Below are 22,153 nucleotides of genomic sequence, written 5' to 3'. Positions count from 1 at the left end.
TGAGTATGTAACATTGCATTGCATCTACCCAAATATCCACGTCTTACTGACTGCATAGCAGGACAACATTCACACACCTAGCACAGCAATTTTTTTTTTTACAAATGCACACAAAATATATATAAACTGTGTCCTGAATGGTTAATACCATTTCAGCTCTGTCTGTGACAGTTTCATTGAACTGAAATAAATCTATATGCAGTACTCACACAGGTACCGTATTCAACTTTGAAACTTAATGTTAGAAAAATAATGGTCTCTTGAACAATGTCAGACATTTGCCAGCACGCAGGTCAGTGTATTCGGAGGTTCACCAGTAGAGTCCAGTGATAAAACCTCACATTAGGTGCTTTGTGTCTATAATTTTTTACAAACAGCATGTTCATGTTTGGGTTTTTTTTAGAACGGCAGAGTATCCAGAAAGATCTTCTCCACTATCGGTGGAGGGGGGACCAGGTCCTCCAGTTTTAGGTAGAAGATGCGCTGTAGGCCCTGTGTGCATAGAGTCCTCAGTTCGGGGAGTTTGCCCAGAAGACGAGAAAGATAATTGGGCTGGGCGCGGCTTGGTTCTGATCCGTTTCCGCTCACATGTTCCCTTAAAGAAGTGATGAGATGATTCTGAAAGTCCTCGACCCGTTTGGGCTCTTTTAGGCCATGGCGATCTAGATGGAAAAGATGAGTTCTCATGAGAAACACAGTTCTGAATATAAACACAACATTGAGCGCAGGCAGATTAACTGTAGCTCTCACCTGTGATGATAACTAGCGCTGCAAGACAGGCAAACAAGGAGATGTCTAAGTTCATGCGGTGCAGGCTGTGGGAGAAATCCATGATGGAGTCGATCCAGTCACCGAAACTGCGAACGCACTGCAGTCGGTTGAGGACCAAGCCGTTACAGAAGATCAGCTTGTTCTTGTCTGGATTTGACCTGCACAGTTTCAAAACAAGAGTACAATCAGTATACTGAAAGGTGCATGTTACCCTAGTTAAATATTAGTTAACGTGGCATTTAAAAGAAACAGACCTGTATGCTAGTCGCAGAATGAAGAGCTCGACAAAGGCAGATTCCACCAGCAGCTCCTGGTCTTCTGTGCAGAAATCAGTGAATCCTGGGATGGTTTCGGCCCAGTTTCTTATTACGTCCAAAGAACCGGTCAACAAGTCATAAAACTGCTGGATATCACCGGCATCCTCCTTTTCTTTCAGGTTGTCCACTGTCTCCTGGTACTAAGGAGGAAGAGGTGGGAAGGGTCAGTGCTTCTGAAAAGAACTGCAAATGCAATCAATGTCTTTCATTCTACATCCTGTACTGAGTTAATTGTAACTGATCTGATTACTACAAAGATTACTACCTTGGAGTAGTCCAGCTTTCCAATGGTTGGGTTTGAGTCCAAGTGGGCCCTCACAAGAGAGGCTATGATGTTGACACTGGGGGTCGTGGATGAAGCCTCAGACAGAGTCTTGGGTTTGGAGGGCAGACGACCCCGACGACCTTTGAGGCTGTCTGTGCGAACAACTAAGAGGGGGACAGACAAAAAAAAAAGAAGAGGGGCATTTAAAGCACACGTTTGTGACTCTCACGTGGCCGTCGCTGCACCCAACAATTTAAAAAACAACTGCTGTATCAATTTCAGTTTCCCTTTTTCTGCAGCTGGCACTATAAGGCTCTGGTTGCATATGTCTGTCATTCCTAGCTTTGGTTTCACAGGACTGTCATTACAAACCCCCAGTTTCACGTCGTCATACATTAGTCGCTGAAAGCTTTAAGAGAATCTGACATTGCATTACCTTCTTTGACCATTCCCACTGCGAGACATTTCTGGAAACGGCAGAACTGGCAGCGGTTTCTCCTCCTCTTGTCCACCGGACAGTCTTTATTGGCGAGGCACACATACTTTGCATTTTTCTGTACGGTTCGCTGTCAAACAAAGGGGGGAAAAATGACATTACTATAAAATGCTGCACACACATATATCAATGTAAATGACAGAAATGCACAAATACATTTTTTTCAATCCGCTCAATTTGCATGTCCTAAAAACTTCCTGTTTTGGACCTGCCTGTCTAATGTGGCATGAGCCAGTAACCATCGGTGCATTACTAAACACCCAATATAAATATCTTATTTAATCTGAATAACTGACCAATACTTGATTTTCAAAACTAATATCACTTTTAGTAAGGATCTATTCAGTTTGTGTTGTCACCAAATTACGCTCTGTTGGTCAAACTGTATGGTTTCACTCATGCTGATGATGATATATACCTTGAAGAAACCTTTGCAGCCCTCACAGGTGCGGACTCCATAGTGCTGACAGGATGCATTGTCACCACAAACTGCACAGCGCCCATCACTGGATCCCGGGTTGTGGGATTTAGGAGACGCCATGCCCCCCTCTACTATCCTGGGGCTTTCCAGGGGTCTGTGCTCCAATGACATGGGGGGACAATGAAGTGGAGAGACATGCTGCTGAGGAGGCAGGAAGAAAGAGTCGTCCTGGCCTGGCTGAACATCCTGATGCTGCCCTAGGGGAGAGTGCTGCTCTGGTGCGGGGCTGAAGGTGAAGAAGGAGAGCTGCTGCGCCATGGCAGCCTTATCAGCCACAGAGGCCGGGGGGGCTGAGGGGTAGGGGCTGAAAGGGGAATCCCAGACAGGTGCAGACTGGGCCTGAAAGCCCGGCGTTGGAGGAGACGCGGCAGCATAAACTGGGCTGCCGTAGTAGTCAGAGCCACATGACGACAGCGTCTCATCAAGGCAGCTGAGCGCGAAGGATCCTGGGTAACAGCCATACACCTGGAGATCGTCCAGCTTGAAGGCTTGGCTCTGCATCTGAGGGCAGGAGTTTTCAGCTACCGCGGCATGGTTGAATGAAACTGTAGAGGCGGGTGGAGAGGTGGTAATCTTGCAGGAATACGCATCAAACTCCCCCATGTAGCCATTTCCCACCAAGGTGTTTATGCTAGGCAACGAAGAAGTAGACAGCTGGTCCTTTTGGCCACTGATGTCCATCATCAGTTTGGCACTGAGGTCAGGATTCAAGAACTCAGAGCTGAAGTAAGTGTCATGGGGCAGGGATGCATACTGGGTTTGTACACAGGGCATCTCTAGGACAGAAGACAACAACAATTACTATGGATTAAAACATGTTTGTGCATGTTAGATACGTTCACAGATATTAAATATGCAGCATTAAATCAAAAGGGAATCAAATAAGAGTTTCTATGTATAATAATATGTTGCAAAAGTGTCGAAACTGTGACTTTTCATGCTTAAAAAGAATGCATGACTTGCTCTTATTTTGAAATAACTGGATAACTAGGGCTGACAATGTAATGCGATAAAGTTCAGATGTAAAAGAAAGTAAATAAGATATCGTTTAAATAATACGGTTCAGCATTTTCAATCCTTCCCTCTGTAACCATCCAAAACAGTAGCCTACATTAACAACATGAATGCACACGGTCTCAGTTCCCCTACATGCCATTTCTCTAGCTTCAGGGCCAATCAGTCCTCTTTAGAAAAAAAAACAGAGGGTGGTCCAGTGGAGCAATCAGATATTGTGTTACTGGCTGTTAATGCTCTGAAAACCTCTTTCAGTGGAGGGCAACCCTCTTTCACGGGGACTGTACCAGGGAGTGTTGGAGATTGTGTTTCATGGTGGGTTAAATGCCAGCTGAAATGGGAAAGGTGGCAAAGCCTGTTTATGTGTATGTGTATGTGTGCATGATTGGGTGAATGGGCGTGTATTCGCCAGTGCCAACTTCCTCGCTCGACACCTAAACATTCTTCGTAAAACCGTTCAAACTTTAACCGGTTTGTTGAATTACTTCCCTTTCAATTTGTACAACTATAAGCTTGACCCTGGGGGGGGGGGGGGCAACGCCACTCATGTGTCCCATATGTGTCCTATAAATAAATATACTCTACTCTATAGTACTTCTTGTACTGTAAATCAGCAGTAATAGATCCATGCATAAAACATACAGCATGTACAATCATCAGGTTGCAAATGTAGACCCGGACAGATAGCTGTAGAACTTTTAGGAAAGTACACATAGTACAGTTGCACTAGTATCAATCACAGTCTGGAAAAATCTCCACTAATAACAAAATATACTCAACTTTAACAATTATTTATCGTACAACAAGTACTTCTGTTTATACTTCATTGTTAGGTTTATTAGACACACTTAGCCACAACTATTTGTTGGCTGTACTTTGTAATACTTCATACAACTTATTTATATCAATGAGACATGACTGGTTAAATCAACAGCTCTCTAACATCAACACAACTGAACAGTAGTACATGAAGGCAGGACTTATTGCAGGGCTGTTGTTTTGCAGCTGTGTGTATTGCTCAGAGATATAACATCTTTGGACATTATTTCCCAAGCCATTAAATAAACTTGAGGCTGCAGAATTATTATTTGCGCTTAATTATTAAGAAAGTAGTTATAATATACCAACAAAGGCAACATATACATCTTATATCAGTATTCATATGGGGCATATGAATAAAATAATATAAACACATGCATAAAAATGCACTTTCACTCACCTGGTTCATGTAAATATCCCGAATTTGAAGCTTTTCATTTATTCCAAACGAGTCAAACTGATGAATGTCACCTCTGCCAGCTGCTTATGGGCACACACACTCATTAAAAACACAGTCGCACACACACACACTGGGTCAGACCAACACAGTCGCGCTCCATACACTCTTGTTTTATCACGGCTGCGTCGACAATAAGGCGGGACCATGCCCAAACATGGTGAACGGGGCGGTGGAACGTTCCGGGTCGCCGGCCAATCAGCGGCGCGTCCGGGCACCGACGTTCTTCCGTGTGACGCACAACCGGGATTCCATTGACGCAAGAGCCGGGGGCGCGTGCGTGCTAAATATAAACCGACAACGACAGCGGCGCTCACGTGGGGCTATTACTAGATGAAAAAACGCTAAAAATAGCCGAGGTTTGGAGGTGCGGACGTTTTTATGACTGGAAATGATATTACACACGTGTACGGCAGGAAGGTGTGTTATCACGTGATGTGCCAGGAAACACCTGGATGGGGGTTTTCTTTCATAAAAAGATGGGATAATAACCTCTTCAATGAAAATATGCTACACTTTATTATAGATATATGTATATAATTACCTTTTTATATGTACATAGTTTTTGTTCTTGTTTATGTCATTGTTTACCTGTCATGTTTTGTTTTTTAACTCTACCTATGTCTATATATGATGTTTGTAGCACGAGAGCAAAGTGTAGCACACATACCTGGCGAATTAAATTGATTATGATTATGATTTTATACTGACTCGTGGGCATTTTTATATAAAAAAAACTGTTGGAGTTATATAAAAATCACCCGTATTATACTCTGTTATTAGATGGACTAAATTTCAGTGATTTTTAAATCAATGTCAGTGATTTATTTCACAGTAACACGGTTGTATCATATAGAATGTATGCTTTTATTTGAGAAGAATAAAGTCATAACCTCTGCTTAAATAAACTCTTCAAGGAAAATATGCAACACTTTATTATATATGTATATATAATTACCTTTTATATGTACATAGTTTTTGTTCTAGCATGTCCTTTAACTGTACCTATGTCTATATATGATGTTTGTACCACGAGAGCAAAGTGTAGCACACATGCCTGGTGAATTAAATTGATTATGATTATGATTTTATACTGACTTGTGGGCATTTTTATATAAAAGCTGTTGGGATTATATAAAAACCGCCCGTATTATACTCTATATGTTAATTTATGGAAATTAGATGGACTAAATTTCAGCGAGTTTTCACAGTAACACGGTTGTATTATATAGAATGTATGCTTTTATTTGTATGATTATATATTGCATACTATTATTTGTTTGATATTGAACATTATTTATCTTTTATAAAGAGTTTTCTCATATTTTTTACATTTTATAATGGTCCATTAACAGTTTGGTGTGTAGGATATACTGTGTTTTTAGCATGTAAGGTGGTTTCTGTCTATAGAGCCACTGTCTGGCAGTTCAACGTGGTGGACTCGAATTGTAATGCAAAAATAAAAACATAATGATTCTTATTTGTGATCATATTCTAATAAAAACATGGTTATGAATATTATATTCAATTTCTGTCAATAAATCCTCATAAATGTTACAGACTGGACCTTTAATAGCTGTTCTGGAGCCTTTGATCACATCGTCAAAAAATTAAGTTTGAGATAATTCAGTCTTGACACTGGAAACAGTTATTGACAAGTCGTTTTTCTTCAGTCACATGATCAGCTGATATTTCTCAGGTCAAGAATAAACTTTGAACCTCGGATTCTTGCATAGTTTTACCTTTATTGCTTGGTTGCTTCTGTTTCTGTTTGACTGCTGCAGCACCAGCTGCCCCATCTGAGATCAATAAAGTGAGCGACTGATGTGGACACTCATCTTCTAGTACTACAACCTTAGGGAGGATTACATAGGACCCAGTTTAAAGTGATTAATCGTGAATAATATTAGACATCAGAGGTGTGAGGTGACACATCGTAATGCAATCATCAGACAATTTACACTATGGATGTCACACTCTCAGCTGCAGGTGTCTGTTCGTCAGCATCTGTTTAAGAATCACCCCATACCCCTTGTGTCGTAACCTTTCCACAACATCCAGAAAACCAAACACAGCCTAACATTTGTGGGTATCCACTTGAAACCTCTCTGGGGAACTTTGAGTGTGATCTGGTTTCTTTCTTTCTTTCTTTTTCCACCCCTTTGAAGAAAGCGAGCTGGGTCACTCAGGGTGAGAACCTGTTGAGATTTTCTCACAAGACGGCACAAACAGGCCTGGAATTAATGAGGTTAATTGGAGGTTGGAGTGACAATGTCGTATACAGTATGAATATGAAATAACTAGACAAGACTGGACGTGTCCTTTCTGCACACCTCTTTGACTTCATGCAAGAACACACACAGGCTGACATACATCACACGCACTTCATAAATACACAGACAAAAGAGCACGAACATACTGTTATAACATTGCACGGGAATTAAAAAAGCACATCTGGCAAGTTAAATCATGACACATAATGCACCGGCGGTAGGTATGTTTACTGCAACTAGAGAATTTTACAACTTTTATAGTAAAAAACAGCTGTTGCTGTTCATGCAAGAAGTGTTTTCTGCGAGATTCTTCATCTACTTCCACATTTTAGAGGCAAATGTTGGATATTTTACTCCACTACTTTTGTTTGCCAGCTTTAGTTACTTTTCAGATTTCAGAATATTAATGCAAAATATAGATGAACTAATACATTTCAATGTATTATAATGGGTTAAGCTGCCACGTTTACAGGCTGCAACATTAAAAAAAAGATGCTTACACATTGATTATAATCTGACAATATGTCTGAAATGGTCTATTTTGCATTATGAGTACTTTAAGTATATTTTGTCGATAATCCAGAAGTGAATACAATTACTGCTACTTAGAAGAAAACATGTTGTGAAATTCTTCACAGCCCCATTTTGGATTAATGCCCCTGGAGCGTTACCACAATCTGACTTGTTCTGTCTCGTTTTTATGTGTATGTGAGTTTAGTTTATAGACAGTTAATGTTAACATAACATTATACAGACATGTAAAACAAGATTTCACTGACTTGTCCTGTATGTCTGATAATAAATAAGACAAAGGCTGTGACATTTACCACAGTGAATGAGCGTCTTGCTTCATTGATACTGGATAATCCTTTTAATCTCAAAACAAGTCCAACTAGACTTGTCCACGTCTAAATATAAGATTGTTACATTTACTTTTTTTTAAAATTTGCATTCTGATATTCATTTGTCGTGCATGCATATGAAAATATGTTTGTTTAATCTTTATTTTCCACCAGCTCCCCTCAGTGCTCTTTGCACCATCAACCCACCCAACCCTCGGTGTCAGTCACTCTTTATGTTTGATGCTTTATTCCAAGAGATTGCAAGTGTGTCACACACACACACACACACACACACACACACACACACACACACACACACACGCACGCACACACACACACCATCTACCCTGAACTGAACCTTTGCTGTTTCCTCTTCTGGATTAGTCCGCCTGCTTCCCCTCCCACACTGATGCAAAGCCTGCCTCACCATGCTGTCATGCTTTGGTGTTAAGGAGATTTAAGCAACTTCTTTCAGTAGAATTTCAGTGGAAGTGGGCTGCTTGCAGAGTATAATTGTGTACATTTCAAATAAAGTCAGCGCTTCATACAATGTAGGCATTGTTTAAAACATATAAGCATCAGTCGACTGTGCTTACAGTCATTGTTTTTCAGGAAATTAAAAGTGCAAGCAGCATATTATTAAGATCTGTAATTTATATGATGAAGTAATATTTCAGGTACAGCTTTGAGAGCTTCATTTTCAGCTGCAAAATACAGTAAGATCCCCACAAAAACAAAAAGATCTGATGAAAAGAGAAATCTTAAATCAAAAGACTTGCAGTGGAACAACAGATTGTGATTATTTCCTTTATCTGCCCATTCACCAGGTCGTCAGTCTGAGGACAATAAATGTTGTCAACATGAGTATACATTACTGCCAAGACACACATCCAAGGGACAACAGCACAATTTGACAATTTGACAATAAGACACGGTAATAAATGAACATACGAGCGTGATACATGCACATGAATACACTGAAAATCCAACACAAAACTGACTTCTGAAAGTTCGAGACATGCACATCACTGAAACAAAATCTTAACTGTAGCATACGTTTCCCAACATTTTCCCAGTCACAAAATGTTTATTACATTTTGCACGATTTCATTATATTACACCAGGTTTTTGTGTGTTTTGTGACTGCTTTTAAGAAGCCTAATCAAGAGGACTTACAGGACGACAACATTACTCTTATCCAGTATGTCTTAATGTATTTAATACAATCGGATGCTGTTTTTATACTAAATTAAATTTTAACTTAGTTAAACTGAATTTGGCAGAGCCTTTCCGCCCAATGCTCTCAGGCTGTCAAGCAAATCTTTATAAAACCACATTCAGTCACATTCAATCAAGTGTTTCTTGCATTATTTATGTAAAAAATAAACACGGGAATAAATATAAATACATGTTTCTTTGAGCTGGATAAACACTGACAATGAAAGACACAAGAAGAGACAGGTAGGAAAGCGCTGTTCAACGAGGTGAGCTGCTGCGAGCTTCTGAAGGCTGAACAAAGCCAGTTCATCACCAGCTGCATTTGGAAGTACACGTGAAACTCAAGACAAGACACGATGGCAACATAAAAGCTATCACAACATAATATAATATATTCCTTATCGTACACTGTGGATAGACCATGCTCTGCTCTTTTATTTACAAAAACGTAAAATGGACGCAGTACATTGAAGTTGGCACACAATAGCAACGATCGGACTAGAATCTACTACTCGAGTAGTGAAATTTGCATTTTTGTGTCTTATGCCAGGGATTGAGTGCAAAAGACATACACAATAATACTAAATAATAATAAAAACACACAGTTACACACACTCAGCGATGGACTTTCTCTTTTAAATACTCATCCTGCATCATTTTCACAGTAATGCGGTGGTCTGCTGTGACCCCTGGGTGGAACTGTGAATCTACTTGAGGTGAAAAAAGCCGGATGGTTTTGTTGGCGGAGCGGCCAGCATGTTAGCTTGATTCTTGTGAGTTATGTGGATCTATAATAAATGAAAAAGAAAACATGTTTTGGTTCATGAAAATTGAATTGTAATATATGATAAAATACAAAAAAAATCCATCTAGATTGTTAGTAAAACAAGCATTATCCTAATATGGATTACATGTGTGCTTTTACTTTGAAGACACATCATTTCCTGTATTCCTCTGGCCCAATTCCAGCATCCACCCTCAGCCCTAAGCACTGAACCCGACCTGGCATTAAATGACGTCAGACGATCAGCGAGAACAAAGGTGCAGTGGCTCAGTTGCCCAATAGGTATAACATGTAATGTCTTGACAAACTGAATTAGACTGGTAATAACACTTACAGTGCACGGAGGCTGCATCCAGGGCTCCCCATCGATTTGCATGGGCAGAGCTTTGCTTGTCCTGCACATGGAGAGGAGAGAGAGTTAATTATAATGTACTATTTATACTGTATGCGAGCATTATGTCAGATGAGTGTATGTTGACACCAAGCTGCACAGCGAGGATAAATACCACCTGACAATATAAAGCAAACTATAACCACATACAATCTAGTTTACGATGTTTAATTTTATCTTTCGGATCCCACTCTGTGGTTAATTTAGAGCCTGTTGTGTGTGGTGTTGTTGTGTGAAGCTGTTATTGTTATTTCTGTCATCCATGTACAAAACCTGATGGTAATTTGGGAAGTTTGTGCCAGTCTGCGCCCGGCGCTCTTCAGTCCAGTGTAGATTTGTCCCATCTCTATGACTCCTTCCAGCCCCACCACCTCCAAACGCTTATCACTCATGTCTGAGAAGAACACACCCACAGATCAAATTCAGAAGGCCAGGAAGGGATTATCGACAACATCTGGATGCCATAAAAAGCCGAGTCTCACCTTGAGAGATCGTTTTGAGAAGTTCAGGGTCAGTGATGACCTCACTCTGCTCCACCTCCTGCACGCCGTCAGGCTTCTTGGACTCGCCCCAGAGATTGGAGCCTCCGTGCATGCTGGGTATATTGAGGACAGCTATGCCCTCCAAAGACATGCCGCTTAGGTCCAGCGATTTGCCACAACACTGGTGGAAGCAAAACAACAGGTGGTTTTCTATACACACAACTGAACAAAAGCAAGCAATTAAGGCGAAGTGCAAATTAGTTTTGAACCTCGATCGTGAAACACTCCATCAGCTTCTTGCAGGAGGCGGAGATGGTCTCAGAAGTGGCAAATTCAAAATACCAAAGTTTGTTCTTCATTCTTAAAAACAACAGAGAACCATAACTCTATTGGTTAAAACGTCTTTGTTAGACTAGATACAGTCATACAGTCGGTGTGAATCCTCACCTGCTGTTGAACCTCTGGGGGTGTTTCTCTCTCATGGAGTGGAAGCGATGAGCAATAGAGGCATCCTGCTCACATGGACACAAATGCACTCATATTTTAGGCAATGTATTTGTGTTTCTTTCAATCAGAAATCAATCAATAACCATGTGGTAGTGACTCACCACTCCCACAGAGAAGTAGTTGTTGATGATCTCGTAGGGCACAGGGTCTCCAACCTCTTGGGGGTCGTCTGGTATCACCTGGATGCTCCAGCGGTCCATGGGAATCAACTCGCTGGCTTCGATCTCCTTCAGAATCTCTCTCAAGTCTGACCCCTCGTAGCCTTTCACAGGATTACAAAGGAAAGTGTATAAAGGCTCCAATGTCTGTGCCAATACCAGTGAGGGTTGAGTTAATGCGTTGTTGGTGTTACCTCCTCCCCAGCGTAGACAGCGAGCCAGGTCATTCCCAGTGCCCAGAGGCAGGACAGCTACAGGAGGACGCACTGGGAGGCCTTCTTTGTCTGAAATCACAGGCATGTTATTCATCCTTAGAGATGATTTAATTACCTCTCTGAAAGCCCAAAAGGACCTACAGTACCTATAGCGTCCAGGAGCCACCCGACAGTGCCGTCTCCTCCACATGCCAAGATCCTGTACTCGTGCAGATTGCGGAAGAAGTGCAGTCTGAAGAAACAAACAAAAGACGACATTAACATAAAGAAAACAAGTCCAAATGTAAGTCCTACAGTGGTGAAAGTGCGCTGTACCCCGGTGCAGGACCTCCGTTGGACAGGTTGTACACTTGACGAGGGTTCAGCAGGTACTGAAACTTCCTGAGCACTCTGTCAAAAACGAAAAAGAGAAACACATCCAGAGAGAAAGAAAGTGAACGGGGAGCATATTTATGTTCTAGAAATGAAAAAAGAAATGACACAAACATATTGTGCTGTTTACCGTTCACCCTGCTTTCCTCCACTTTTTGGGTTTACGAACACCAGCAGAGGGTGGGTGTCTGGAATTGGAACAATCTGAAGAAAAATACGATAAAAATTACTCCATAAAAATACAACATGTAAGCGTATATGCTGTGAGTCCGAGACTTTATAGGGTTTAGCCTGATTTATGCATGACCACCATGTCGCATGGCTTCTACACCAAAAACCAAAGTTTCAGTTACAGAGATCCGCTTGTTTTAATATTTAAAACATTCTGATTATATACTGTAATCGCCGTGGGCACATGTTTTTAGATTTCAGGAATAATCAACTGACAAATTGTGGCTTTGAATGCTGAGCTGAAGCCATGTATTTAGCCATATTTTATGTGGATTTTTTCTGCGGGAGTAAGTTTGGTACTTTTGCTCAGCAGCCATGAAAACTTGTTACCATTGGAACAGATTGAAGCCAACACGATTTTGGGCTTCTAACAGCTGCTGCTCTCTATGAAGGAGGTAACAAACCAACTTCCACTTTTCAAGCTTACAGGAAGTGAGCATATGGCCCCCCAAAAATTAAATACTGGATCAGTGGGCTTGTTCCCTGCGGAAGCAGACATAACCATGGCAGATGTATTTGTCCATTCAACACGCTGACGCTGAGTCTACAGTCCTTTTAAAACATGAAAAGCAACATGACAAATCACTAAAATTTGGAGATTCTCCCAAAAGCAATGATATGCAGATGGTAGTTTGACGAGACCACTTGAAAGAAACCTCGCAGAGAAAACACATGGGTGTACAGTTGGAAAAGGAATAAAAGTGTGGAGGAAGATTTGGTACGAGCAGACCTGCAAGATGTGGCCATCAGGAGTGACATTCAACAAGCTGGTGTCCTCCTCCTGCAGGAGATAATGGGCAATTAACCATCAAACAGATAAGTAACTAACAATAATCCTCTGTTTTTCTTTATATAAACTGATTATTTTACCTTTGAGACGGCGTGTATGGCCCATGGAGGCAGTATATGATCTCTCAGTGGCCCGCAATCGCAGGTCGATAAGCCAGAGAGGACGCACTCATCATGACGCTTAAAAAAGACACGAGACTCAGTGAACTTTATGCATATTATTTAAGTCTTTATGCATATCATTTAAATCCTTCATCAAGTCCTCACCATCTCCTGGCACCACACACAACACCTCCCCGCTAAAGTTTTGATCTTCTTGTGGCAGACCTGACATTTGGTGGTGTTACCGTCAGCTCTGATCCAGTCGTGAGCTGCCACCTGAGATACAGAGGAGCAGAAAAAGGGAGGTTGAGATCTTGTTTTGCTCCGTAGAGCAGCTGTGGAAGTTACAGACAGTTTCAAGTTTAGGATTTTTTTTGACAGGCAGACGGATCAAATATCCCTAAAGGCACCTCAAACCTCGCAGAGCAGTTGAGGATTGGCTGTGACAGTGAACAGATCATTGTCTACGCTCGTACAAAATCAGGACATTTAACAGATGCACAGAGCAGACTGTGCTGGCTTTAATCTGCACTAAAAAAAAACACACTGATGGGTTGTACTTACTGACTAATGCACTGTAATGTTCCCTGTTGTTAATGTGTTCAGTGTTACTGCCATTTGGTTTCTGGTCAGTCGGCAGAGATCTCACATAAATTCATTATTCACATGACAAATATCAGCAAAGATTTGCATGCATACTGTCGTTTACGTCAGTCCATCTGACTGCCAGAAATACTCACTCCGCACAGCCGCACATGGTAATAGTCCCTGTCAAATGCATTATTTACTTATATTAAATTACTAAGCCTTTATTAAGAGTGAAGCTGTATGTTTGTGGCCTGTTTCTAAAGATAAAGAGCTGCCTGATTTTGGTCTTTTCACGGGATTTGTTGGCAATGACGAGAAAATAGAATATCACTCGATTTAAAACTCAAATGTTTAAAAAATAGAATTAAAACCAAACCAATTCAAGACATGGGGTTGTTGGGCTCCTTACGCCAATGTCCTTTTTAGATTTGACGAAGGTACGAGCACAGGGTTCGGGATTCTTGTTGGCACACTGACTGTGGACGGTGTACTTGCAACCTGGAGGAGAAAAAGGAGAATAAGGAATGCTGCAGTGACAAATAAGAGATAGCACAAGTGAATTAGAAAATGATGTGACTCCTCCACTTCATTAACGCTGCGTATGAGGTGTGTGGCTGCCCCCTGATGGCGGCTGTGAGCTCTTACAGGAGCAGCAGAGTCCCTGCTTTCCGAGGCCGAGCAGCATGCTCTGACACACACTGCAATACGTCGGCTTGTTAAAGTGCTTCATCCTCCAAATATGCTGCCCATCCCTCTCTGTCATCTTCAGGGCGAAGGGGAAAAGAATATGTTAAACAGGATGAGCGATCACACTGGTCACTGGTTTACTAAGAACACAAAAGTGTGTTATATGTGGAGTCAGATGTTTGTTCTGTCACCTTCAGCCCAAGCAGAACAAGCAAAGGCACATTGTTCATGCCTCCCTTCACCCATTCCTCCAGAGTGACGGTCTCGCTGTCATCCACATCGATCGCTGTCATCATGTCTTTGAGCACCTGTCCAATTACAAAAGCATCTATTTGTTATTTCATCTCCTGAAGCCTGAAGTGTGGTAAATGTCTTTCTGATGTAAAACAAACACTTACTTTAACCCTCCTATGTGTCAAAAACATTAGATCAGATCGAATTATTTCATAATAGATTAAAAATGCTATTAGTGAAATCTTTAAAAAATGAAAAGACATCAAGAAGAGACTCATACTGGTCTGAGTTCAGTCACGTCCCAGCCCAGGTAATCAGCAGCTCGCATCATTTGGGTGATTATACGATCCACCTCCTGATGTAGAGACAACAGGGTTTACATTATTACCATCATTTTGCTGCGTGCTGTAAGTCACAAACCGGTCAACTAAGTAAGCATACATCAAAACAAAGATCCGTGATTGGGAGTAACTTACAGAGCTGTCCAGGAGTCCGTTGCAGTCTTTATCGTAAAGTTTGAACGTGACTGGAAAGGGGAAAAAAAGTCAGTCAGTGATCCAACCATGTTTCATTTTCTCAGATCATCCTTTCATCAATCATTTATCAGCGGTGAATGCACTATAATAAACAAGGTAGATGATGAAACCTACATTCGAGCTTCTCACGTGGCTGTCCTTCCTCCAGCACTGAGAAGTAACAGGACACGTCACGAAGATAGACCCCGCCTGAAAATAAAGAAACGAACAAAACCTTTTGACCAAACTGGAAACATTCATTGCTTTCTAAGGTTTTAGTTCTGCAGTATAAAAGCAAATATTTTAACATAGACTGGTTGCTGGATCCACTAATCTCCAAATCTTTGTCTACGACCGGCCTCATTCCTGCGTCATAGCACTACAAGATTTAAAAAAAAACAAAGTAGCAAAAAGGGTGGCCGTTGGACGAGGTGTCCAACAGGAAAGAGATGTGATTTGTGGTGCATTGCCAAACACACTTATCACACCCATCTGAGCGTGACCGAAGAGATTTGACGTAAGCTGTGACTTTCAAAATAATTTACCTCCTTTGGGCAGAGGGCCCTTTGTGGACCCATCCTGCTCTACCTGTTGAAAATACTGAAAAAGGTGTTGGCAGAAATCTGCAGGGAAGTCATCCACTTCTAGGTAGGTCTTGAGAAAGAGACAGAAGCCCACAGCATCGACGCACTGTGGAAAGAAATTAGACTCAGGGTCAAAAACAACAATGCTTTCATTTTACTGTAATACTTTTCCTCTTGTTTTCATATAAGGTTTCCAGGGGAAAACATTTTGGAACTAATTATATGTACAGAGAAAATGAGACAGTGTTAAATTCTTTCACCTCAAATGAAACCAAGCATGCACAATCAGAATGCAGGAGAATAAAGTTTCCAATATTAAATGAATAATAAATAAATATAAACCTGGGTTTAATGAAACATTTTCTTTTGATGAAATTCCTATTTTCTCTCCAAATTCAATCGCTCTCCTCCAAAACACATTCGAACAAACAAGAGATTATTATTCTGCTTTAAAATAAAGTGTATTACTGTATTACTACTAAAACGACATGTATTACTGTCCAGAAAAGCAGAGCGCTGTCGCATTACCTCTCCAAAGCTGTGCTGGCTCAGCCGACCCCCAGGGTGAAACTCCTTAATCACATCTTTCACCCTCAACGTGCTGTCTGCAATGGGGAACAAATCCAAAAAGAGGCATGAGGAAAAAATGCAATACCTGATATGAATCAGTCTGTTACGAACATGCCTGACGAAAAAGGGAAAAGTTCAACAGTAAAAACTGAGAACAGGGAAGCTTAGTAATCAATTAATGCTTTCGTCTATGTGCCATTTGTCTCGAGTCTGAAGCAGGGAACAAATTGTGAAAACAGAGGTGCTGCCAGAGGAGTTTTTCTCAGGTCCAAAAAGGAGCAGGTGCAATTATCCATTCATCCATTATCCAACTGTGCAAATACCTCCTCCCTCCCTCCTGCCGGACACTAAAAGCCTACACACCCATTTCATTTCTTTCAAAGCCTCTGAGTCCACGGCAGAATATTTTTAGCTATGCACCACTTTTAGTTTCCTGTGAACAGGTCTATCAAATTCCCTATCAGCTCACAGGCGCCAGACCATGCACTTTTCAGTTTTTTTGTGTTTTCGTGTTGATGCTGATCATCCTCCAGAGAAACATTATGGAGTGTGTCTTTGAGCTGATGGTGCGTGAATAACAGAAACTTCTGCAGTCAATAATTTTTGATGCTTAGTGCCGCTTTCAGTTTTTAGGTGGTGAAGTGATCGATTTCCCTAAGGAGACATTCTCAAGTTTGAAAGTAGCTGGAAACACATTATCAGTGAACCATCAGCTATAAGAAAAGTTTGCACGCTCCATCAGTTTCTAAAAAAATCAGCAAACAGGAAGAAAATGTTTCAGTATTTTACCTTTTACTTTTCTCTGCTGGACATCAAAACTGAAAGAATATAATATTGTTACTGATTTATGTGTGAACATTTTGTTGTCTTTGTTCATTTCCTCTATCAGTGATCCAACCATTGTGTGCCGACTTTTCTCACAGCTTCTCCTAATCATCAGTGTCGGAAGAAGTATTTTAGATTGTTTGATTTAAGTGAAAATATCATACAACTGTGTAAAAATACTATTAAACCATTACATAATGTACTTAAAGTATCAAAGGTAAAAGACAAATGGCACCTGTGATTGTTATACGTATATTAAGGTGAGTTATTTCACTATTACTACTGATTAATACATTAATGTGGACAGTAGTAGTAGTCTACTGCTGCAGTTGCTCTAGCTTGAACTAATGTTAATTACATTATATACAGTTGGATGGTTTAATCTGTAATAACGTGTCACATTTTAGGAAGTGATTATGTTTTTTTGTATTTAAAATCTCAATCAGCAAAGTAACCAGTAGCTGGAGTCAAAGTAAAATGGAAACATTTAAGTAAAGTACTCAAGTACAGGACTTGAGTTAATGTACTTAGTTACATTTCATCACTGCAATATTCTTTATGTACATGCAAGGCTGCCATGATATTAGATTTGAAACTTTGACACATGCTGGAATTTAAAAAAATACCACAGCAAAACGAAAGAAAAAGTTTAAGGTACACGAAAGCATCTTCTTCTTCTTCTTCTTCTTTTTTGCACACACTGCTAATAGAGAAAGGGTCATCAAACACACCATGATGACCAGTTGATTTTCTTCCTCATTGTTTCATTGTGCAGTTTCACACACGTAGGATTGATTAACAATTAAATGATATTGTTGTATCGTGGTATCAAAAAAAGTACTGATACTTCTGAAAACCTCACATGCATGCATTCAGTCACAAGTGGATACAAAGACAGTTTTACACGTAGAATAAATATTCGGACTGATTTAAAACTCTTCAGCTGGTCTCTTTATGTTATACACTGTATTTAAAACTCTTCAGCTGGTCTCTTTATGTTATACACTGTTGCCCTTAAAGTTGGAATTAAATATTTGTACCTCTTCTCATGAAATGATTGTGACGATTTGATTTACTCTTGATAGATAAAATGCATCTCCTCAAAACTTAATTGATCAATCTCTTATAAACATATCACAGTGAAAATTAAACCACAATTAACCTGATGTGTATAAATGATGTGGAATAAAAAGAAAATTAATCCAACTTTATGGGCAACAGAGTACATGCAGTACTGACATGAACAGAAATATGAATAGTTGTTGAGACTTACACTCCATGTATTGTTGCAGCTGGATAAAATCCACAGGAGTCAAAGAGCCCTCTGTGTCGTCATGCGTGGCCATGCTGATCAGCTGAATGAGCAAAGAGAAAATTTCAAAATATCAGGACAGTCACAAAGAGGTTACACATACATAATGGTCTTCCACTGTCATGCTGTGACTCAAATGAACTGGTTTGCCTCCATTCCTTAGATAGCACTGTACATACGAAGTAGTACGTTAAAAAACACTCCTTTTTCAACGGATACTGATAAACCACAACGTCTGGCTTCAGATATTTAGACCACTACTGAAAATCAGATGTAGCTACAACATTTGAAAGAATTTGTTGTCATACAATTATTTGTTTTTGGTTTTTTTTTATGTGGAAATGGGTCAAAGGTAGATCTGACAACATAGGGAGTTGCCCACAAATAATGGCTTAACATGAGTTTCAGCCTGTAAAGATTTATGATCATCATCAGCAGGCAATAAAAACAAAACTGTAGATGTAGTGCAGCTGTGTTCATCCACAGAAACACTTTGTAATATCCCACCAACGTGAAGGGAGCCTAAAATCAGAGACCATTCATTAAAACCAACCATCCATCAGACAGGATTATATCATTTGAAGTCTGACAGACTTTTGGACTCATTCTGCTCTCTTTCGTGCTGCACAGGTGTGCTGTCACCCAGAACCGGATCACCACCACTGAACCCTCGAGGTGTCCTTACCTTTCTCCGTCCTCAGGCTTCAGCAGAGGTAATCTAAAGTAAAAAAACAAACAAACACGGAGCTCCACAACACCGAACTTTGATATGTTGGCTGACGGCAGCTGGTGCTGCTATGTTGGTAAATGTCTGTCTGTCGGTATTAGCGGATATAAGGGATTAAGAAGGAGCAGAGGAGGAGCTCTCAGACACATAATTACTGTTAGTGGCACCGCCTTGCGCACACACACACGCACACACGTTTGATTTCATTTCACCCTCCCGACGAGACAACACATTCCCGAAATACTGAGGATTTAAGCCCTGAAAACACAATGGGAGTTCAGATTGAAATGAATGAAGTATCACATGTGAACTCATGAATATGCCTCTGAAAACCTGCATGCATGGTAAAGGGCTGGTTTTTGTTTTTTGCAGGAAAGCATCAAATTTACTTTAAGACATGACAGCTGCTCTACTTTGTTTGTGCAGTTTGCGTTTTCTCTAGATGTCATTTAAGGACATTGTCTGACGCGCCTGAATAGACTTGAGGGACATAAAAAACTAATTGTCATCATCAATCATTTAGTTTCATTAAAAAAAGGCAGAGGGCGTTAAATTACAGTCAAAACACTCTAAAAAAAAGTGCACTCTAAAAAAAAAGCACTGAAGATAAAATCCCACACATTGTGAGTGGAGGCAGGTTAAAGGTTTGTTTGATGAGGCAGTGACACTGAAGGTACTCGTCTGCTATTAAGTAATTACGGGTTCAATAAGCACAGAGGAAAGAGGATGGATGATGTGTTGACTGCTCCAAATACAAACTGTCAAACTGAAAGACCTGCGAGGGCAGGGGAGGAGGAAAAACTCAAAAGAACATTGAACGATGCACAATGGATGGATATATCTATACTAATCTATCATATATATATCTCTATGATATATATATATAATATATATATATATATATATATATATATTATATATAATATATATATGAAGAGAAGAAGAAGACGAAGAAGTATTCTTTTTAATCCTCATGGAGAAATTCTTTTTTCACTTATTTTGACATGCATTTTAACACGACAACACACATGCAGTACAAGGTACACAAACAAACAAAAAGAAAATAAAACTCAAGTTTTGCTAGTGTTTTTTAGTGCTCCATGTGTTTGAGATGTGTAACTCAAAAAAAACAATAAATATATGTTTAAAAAAAAGAAAAGAAAAGTTGGCAATATAGCATCTTGCACAGGCCCCCAAACACCTAGAAACCGTGTTATTGGGTCCTGGTGTCACTCTCTCTATCTCTCTCTCCATCTGTAAACATACATGTCCATTAATGCCTGTTACTAACCAAACTTCCCCGGAGTTTCTGGGCTCTCTCGTCCAGCAGGTTCCTGTGGATCGTGGCTGCTGCGTGTGATCCTGCAGACGTCTCACACCATATACTACTGTCATTATTGCTTACCATATCTGCTACGGTCATTTTACATTCAGTGTGATTCATTGTTATTTTATCATTCATTGTAATTGTACAATATGTTTGTGTTGATTTGTCCTGTACACTGTGACATCTATTGCACGTCTGTCCGTCCTGGAGAGGGATCCCCCTCTGTGGCTCTTTCTGAGGTTTCTCACTTTTTTTCCCTGTTAAAGTTTTTTGTGGGCCAGTTTTTCCTCCCTCGAACCGAGGGTCTAAGGACAGAGGGTGTCACTCCCTGTACGATTGTAAAGCCCTCTTAGGCAATGTACTTTGTGACTTTGGGCTATACAAATAAAATTGATTTTGATTTTGGGAGTGTGTACAAGAGGGGATGAGGCAGACTCTACTTCCTGAGAGGAGATCTTCAACGTGTGCAGCAAAGTGTTGGAGATCTTTTTACCCGTCTGTTGTTGCCAGTGCAATCTTCTTGCTGTTGTTTGTTGGGGCAGCAGCATCAGAGCCAGCGGACACCAACAGACTTGAAAAGATCATCAAGAAGGCTGGCGTGTTCGGGACTGAGACTGGAGTCTCTCGAGACTGTGGTGGAGAGGAGGAGCTGAATAAACTGTTTCTCCACATGGACAATGGCAGCACCCTCTCCACCACACAGTGGACAGAAGCGGAGCAGCCCACAGGTGTGCGACAGCCGCCGCGGCGAAGGGGACAGAGACAGGAAAATCGGCCGGCCATAGCAACATGCCAACGGGCGGGAGAGACCCGCTGTACACGGAGGGGAGGGTGAGCGGAGTGACGATGGCGTGGGTGGGAAAAAGCGGGGAGCCGGCGAGAGTGGGGCGGGTATGAGGAGAGGGGCAGGGGGGTGGGGACGGGGCACGGGGGGTTGGAATGGCGGGCGGCACGAGAAGGGGCCAGCGCTAGGGTACGAAGAAGAACGGCGATGCAGTCGAGCGAGCGATCAGAGCCGATCGAGCCAGGAGCGAGCGAGCTAGCGGGGCGAGCGAGCGAGCGGACGCTAGCGAGCGATGGCGAGCGAGCGAGCAGAGACAGCAACGAGCTCAGAGCGAGCGAGCGCCAGCCAGCCAGCCCAGCCAGCGAGGCAGCCAGCCAGCCAGCGGAGCAGCGAGCGAGCGAGCGGCGAGCGAGCGATCGAGCGAGGAGGAGCGAGCGAGCGAGCGAGCGAGCGAGGCCTAGCGCCAGCCACAGCGAGTCGCGCGCCAGCGAGCGAGCGATGGAGCAGCGAGCGCAGCGAGGAAGCTAGGAGCGAACGCGAGCGAGCGAGTCGTATGGCGAGCAGCCGGCGAGGCGCCACCCAGCCAGCCATCCACCACCAGCGATGCAGATCCCGCCAGCCGCGAGCGAGCGAGCGAGCGAGGGCGAGCGAGGTAGCGAGGAGCGAGCGAGCGGAGCGGAGCGGCGGAGCACGCGAGCGAGCGAGCCAGCGAGAGAGCCAGCAGCTCAGCAGGTCCGCCAGCAGCAGCCATGCCCCACCGCCAGCGCGGGAGCGAGCGGAGCGAGCACGAGCAGCAGCGACGAGCGAGCGACAGCCAGCGAGCGAGCGAGCGAGGAGCGAGCGAGACCGAGCGAGCGAGCGAGCGACGCCGCATCGTATGCGCCTCAGCGAGCGCAGCGGCGAGCGAGCGCGCAGCGAGTCGAAGCCGAGCTGGCTAGCGAAGCGACTGAGCGAGCGAGCGAGCGAGCCAGCCAGCCAGCAGGCAGCAGGTCCAGCAGCGAGTCGAGCGAGCGACG

The 22,153-nt window shown here is 42.0% G+C and overlaps 2 protein-coding genes across 3 annotated transcripts; both read right to left on the bottom strand.

Moving 5' to 3' along the window:
- Nucleotides 1-393: 393 nt before the first annotated feature.
- LOC104931814 (probable nuclear hormone receptor HR38) lies at nucleotides 394-4,734 on the bottom strand. Its single transcript, XM_027279641.1, has 7 exons — nucleotides 4,564-4,734; nucleotides 2,268-3,104; nucleotides 1,790-1,919; nucleotides 1,354-1,517; nucleotides 1,026-1,228; nucleotides 751-929; nucleotides 394-662 (listed from the first exon to the last, which is right to left on the bottom strand). Exons 1-7 carry the CDS (start codon nucleotides 4,570-4,572, stop codon nucleotides 400-402), a joined length of 1,785 nt encoding a protein of 594 aa, XP_027135442.1. The 5' UTR covers nucleotides 4,573-4,734; the 3' UTR covers nucleotides 394-399.
- A 3,690-nt stretch (nucleotides 4,735-8,424) lies between these two features.
- On the bottom strand, nucleotides 8,425-19,135 carry dgkab (diacylglycerol kinase, alpha b). Of its 2 annotated transcripts, none has more exons than XM_027279639.1 (24): nucleotides 18,985-19,135; nucleotides 18,261-18,342; nucleotides 16,121-16,197; nucleotides 15,554-15,698; nucleotides 15,144-15,218; nucleotides 14,970-15,019; nucleotides 14,774-14,848; nucleotides 14,451-14,567; nucleotides 14,218-14,335; nucleotides 13,949-14,070; nucleotides 13,150-13,260; nucleotides 12,964-13,062; nucleotides 12,824-12,874; nucleotides 11,993-12,066; nucleotides 11,806-11,880; nucleotides 11,637-11,722; nucleotides 11,470-11,559; nucleotides 11,219-11,379; nucleotides 11,058-11,122; nucleotides 10,880-10,970; nucleotides 10,611-10,791; nucleotides 10,402-10,522; nucleotides 10,072-10,132; nucleotides 8,425-9,741 (listed from the first exon to the last, which is right to left on the bottom strand). In XM_027279639.1, exons 2-24 carry the CDS (start codon nucleotides 18,331-18,333, stop codon nucleotides 9,661-9,663), a joined length of 2,199 nt encoding a protein of 732 aa, XP_027135440.1. In that variant the 5' UTR covers nucleotides 18,334-18,342; nucleotides 18,985-19,135; the 3' UTR covers nucleotides 8,425-9,660. The 2 variants fall into 2 exon arrangements, with proteins under 2 accessions (XP_027135440.1, XP_027135441.1); XM_027279640.1 differs by having other exon boundaries at nucleotides 13,982-14,070.
- Nucleotides 19,136-22,153: the final 3,018 nt, after the last annotated feature.

The sequence above is a fragment of the Larimichthys crocea genome, chromosome VI (assembly GCF_000972845.2).
Source record: "Larimichthys crocea isolate SSNF chromosome VI, L_crocea_2.0, whole genome shotgun sequence".
Lineage (NCBI taxonomy): Eukaryota > Metazoa > Chordata > Actinopteri > Sciaenidae > Larimichthys > Larimichthys crocea.
The sequence above is the reverse complement of the archived record's forward strand: the minus strand, read 5'-3'. Positions and strand labels throughout refer to the sequence as shown.

Coding starts and splice junctions, on each gene's coding strand:
- LOC104931814 (XM_027279641.1), bottom strand. Junction 1,229..1,353: donor GAAAGCTGGACTACTCCAAG/GTAGTAATCTTT, acceptor CTTCCTCCTTAG/TACCAGGAGACAGTGGACAA. Junction 930..1,025: donor ATTCTGCGACTAGCATACAG/GTCTGTTTCTTT, acceptor GAAACTGTGCAG/GTCAAATCCAGACAAGAACA.
- dgkab (XM_027279639.1), bottom strand. CDS start 18,333: ATGGCCACGCATGACGACACAGAGGGCTCTTTGACTCCTGTGGATTTT. Junction 14,336..14,450: donor TTGTTCTGCTTGGGCTGAAG/GTGACAGAACAA, acceptor TTCGCCCTGAAG/ATGACAGAGAGGGATGGGCA. Junction 11,380..11,469: donor CTGTCTACGCTGGGGAGGAG/GTAACACCAACA, acceptor ATCCTGTGAAAG/GCTACGAGGGGTCAGACTTG.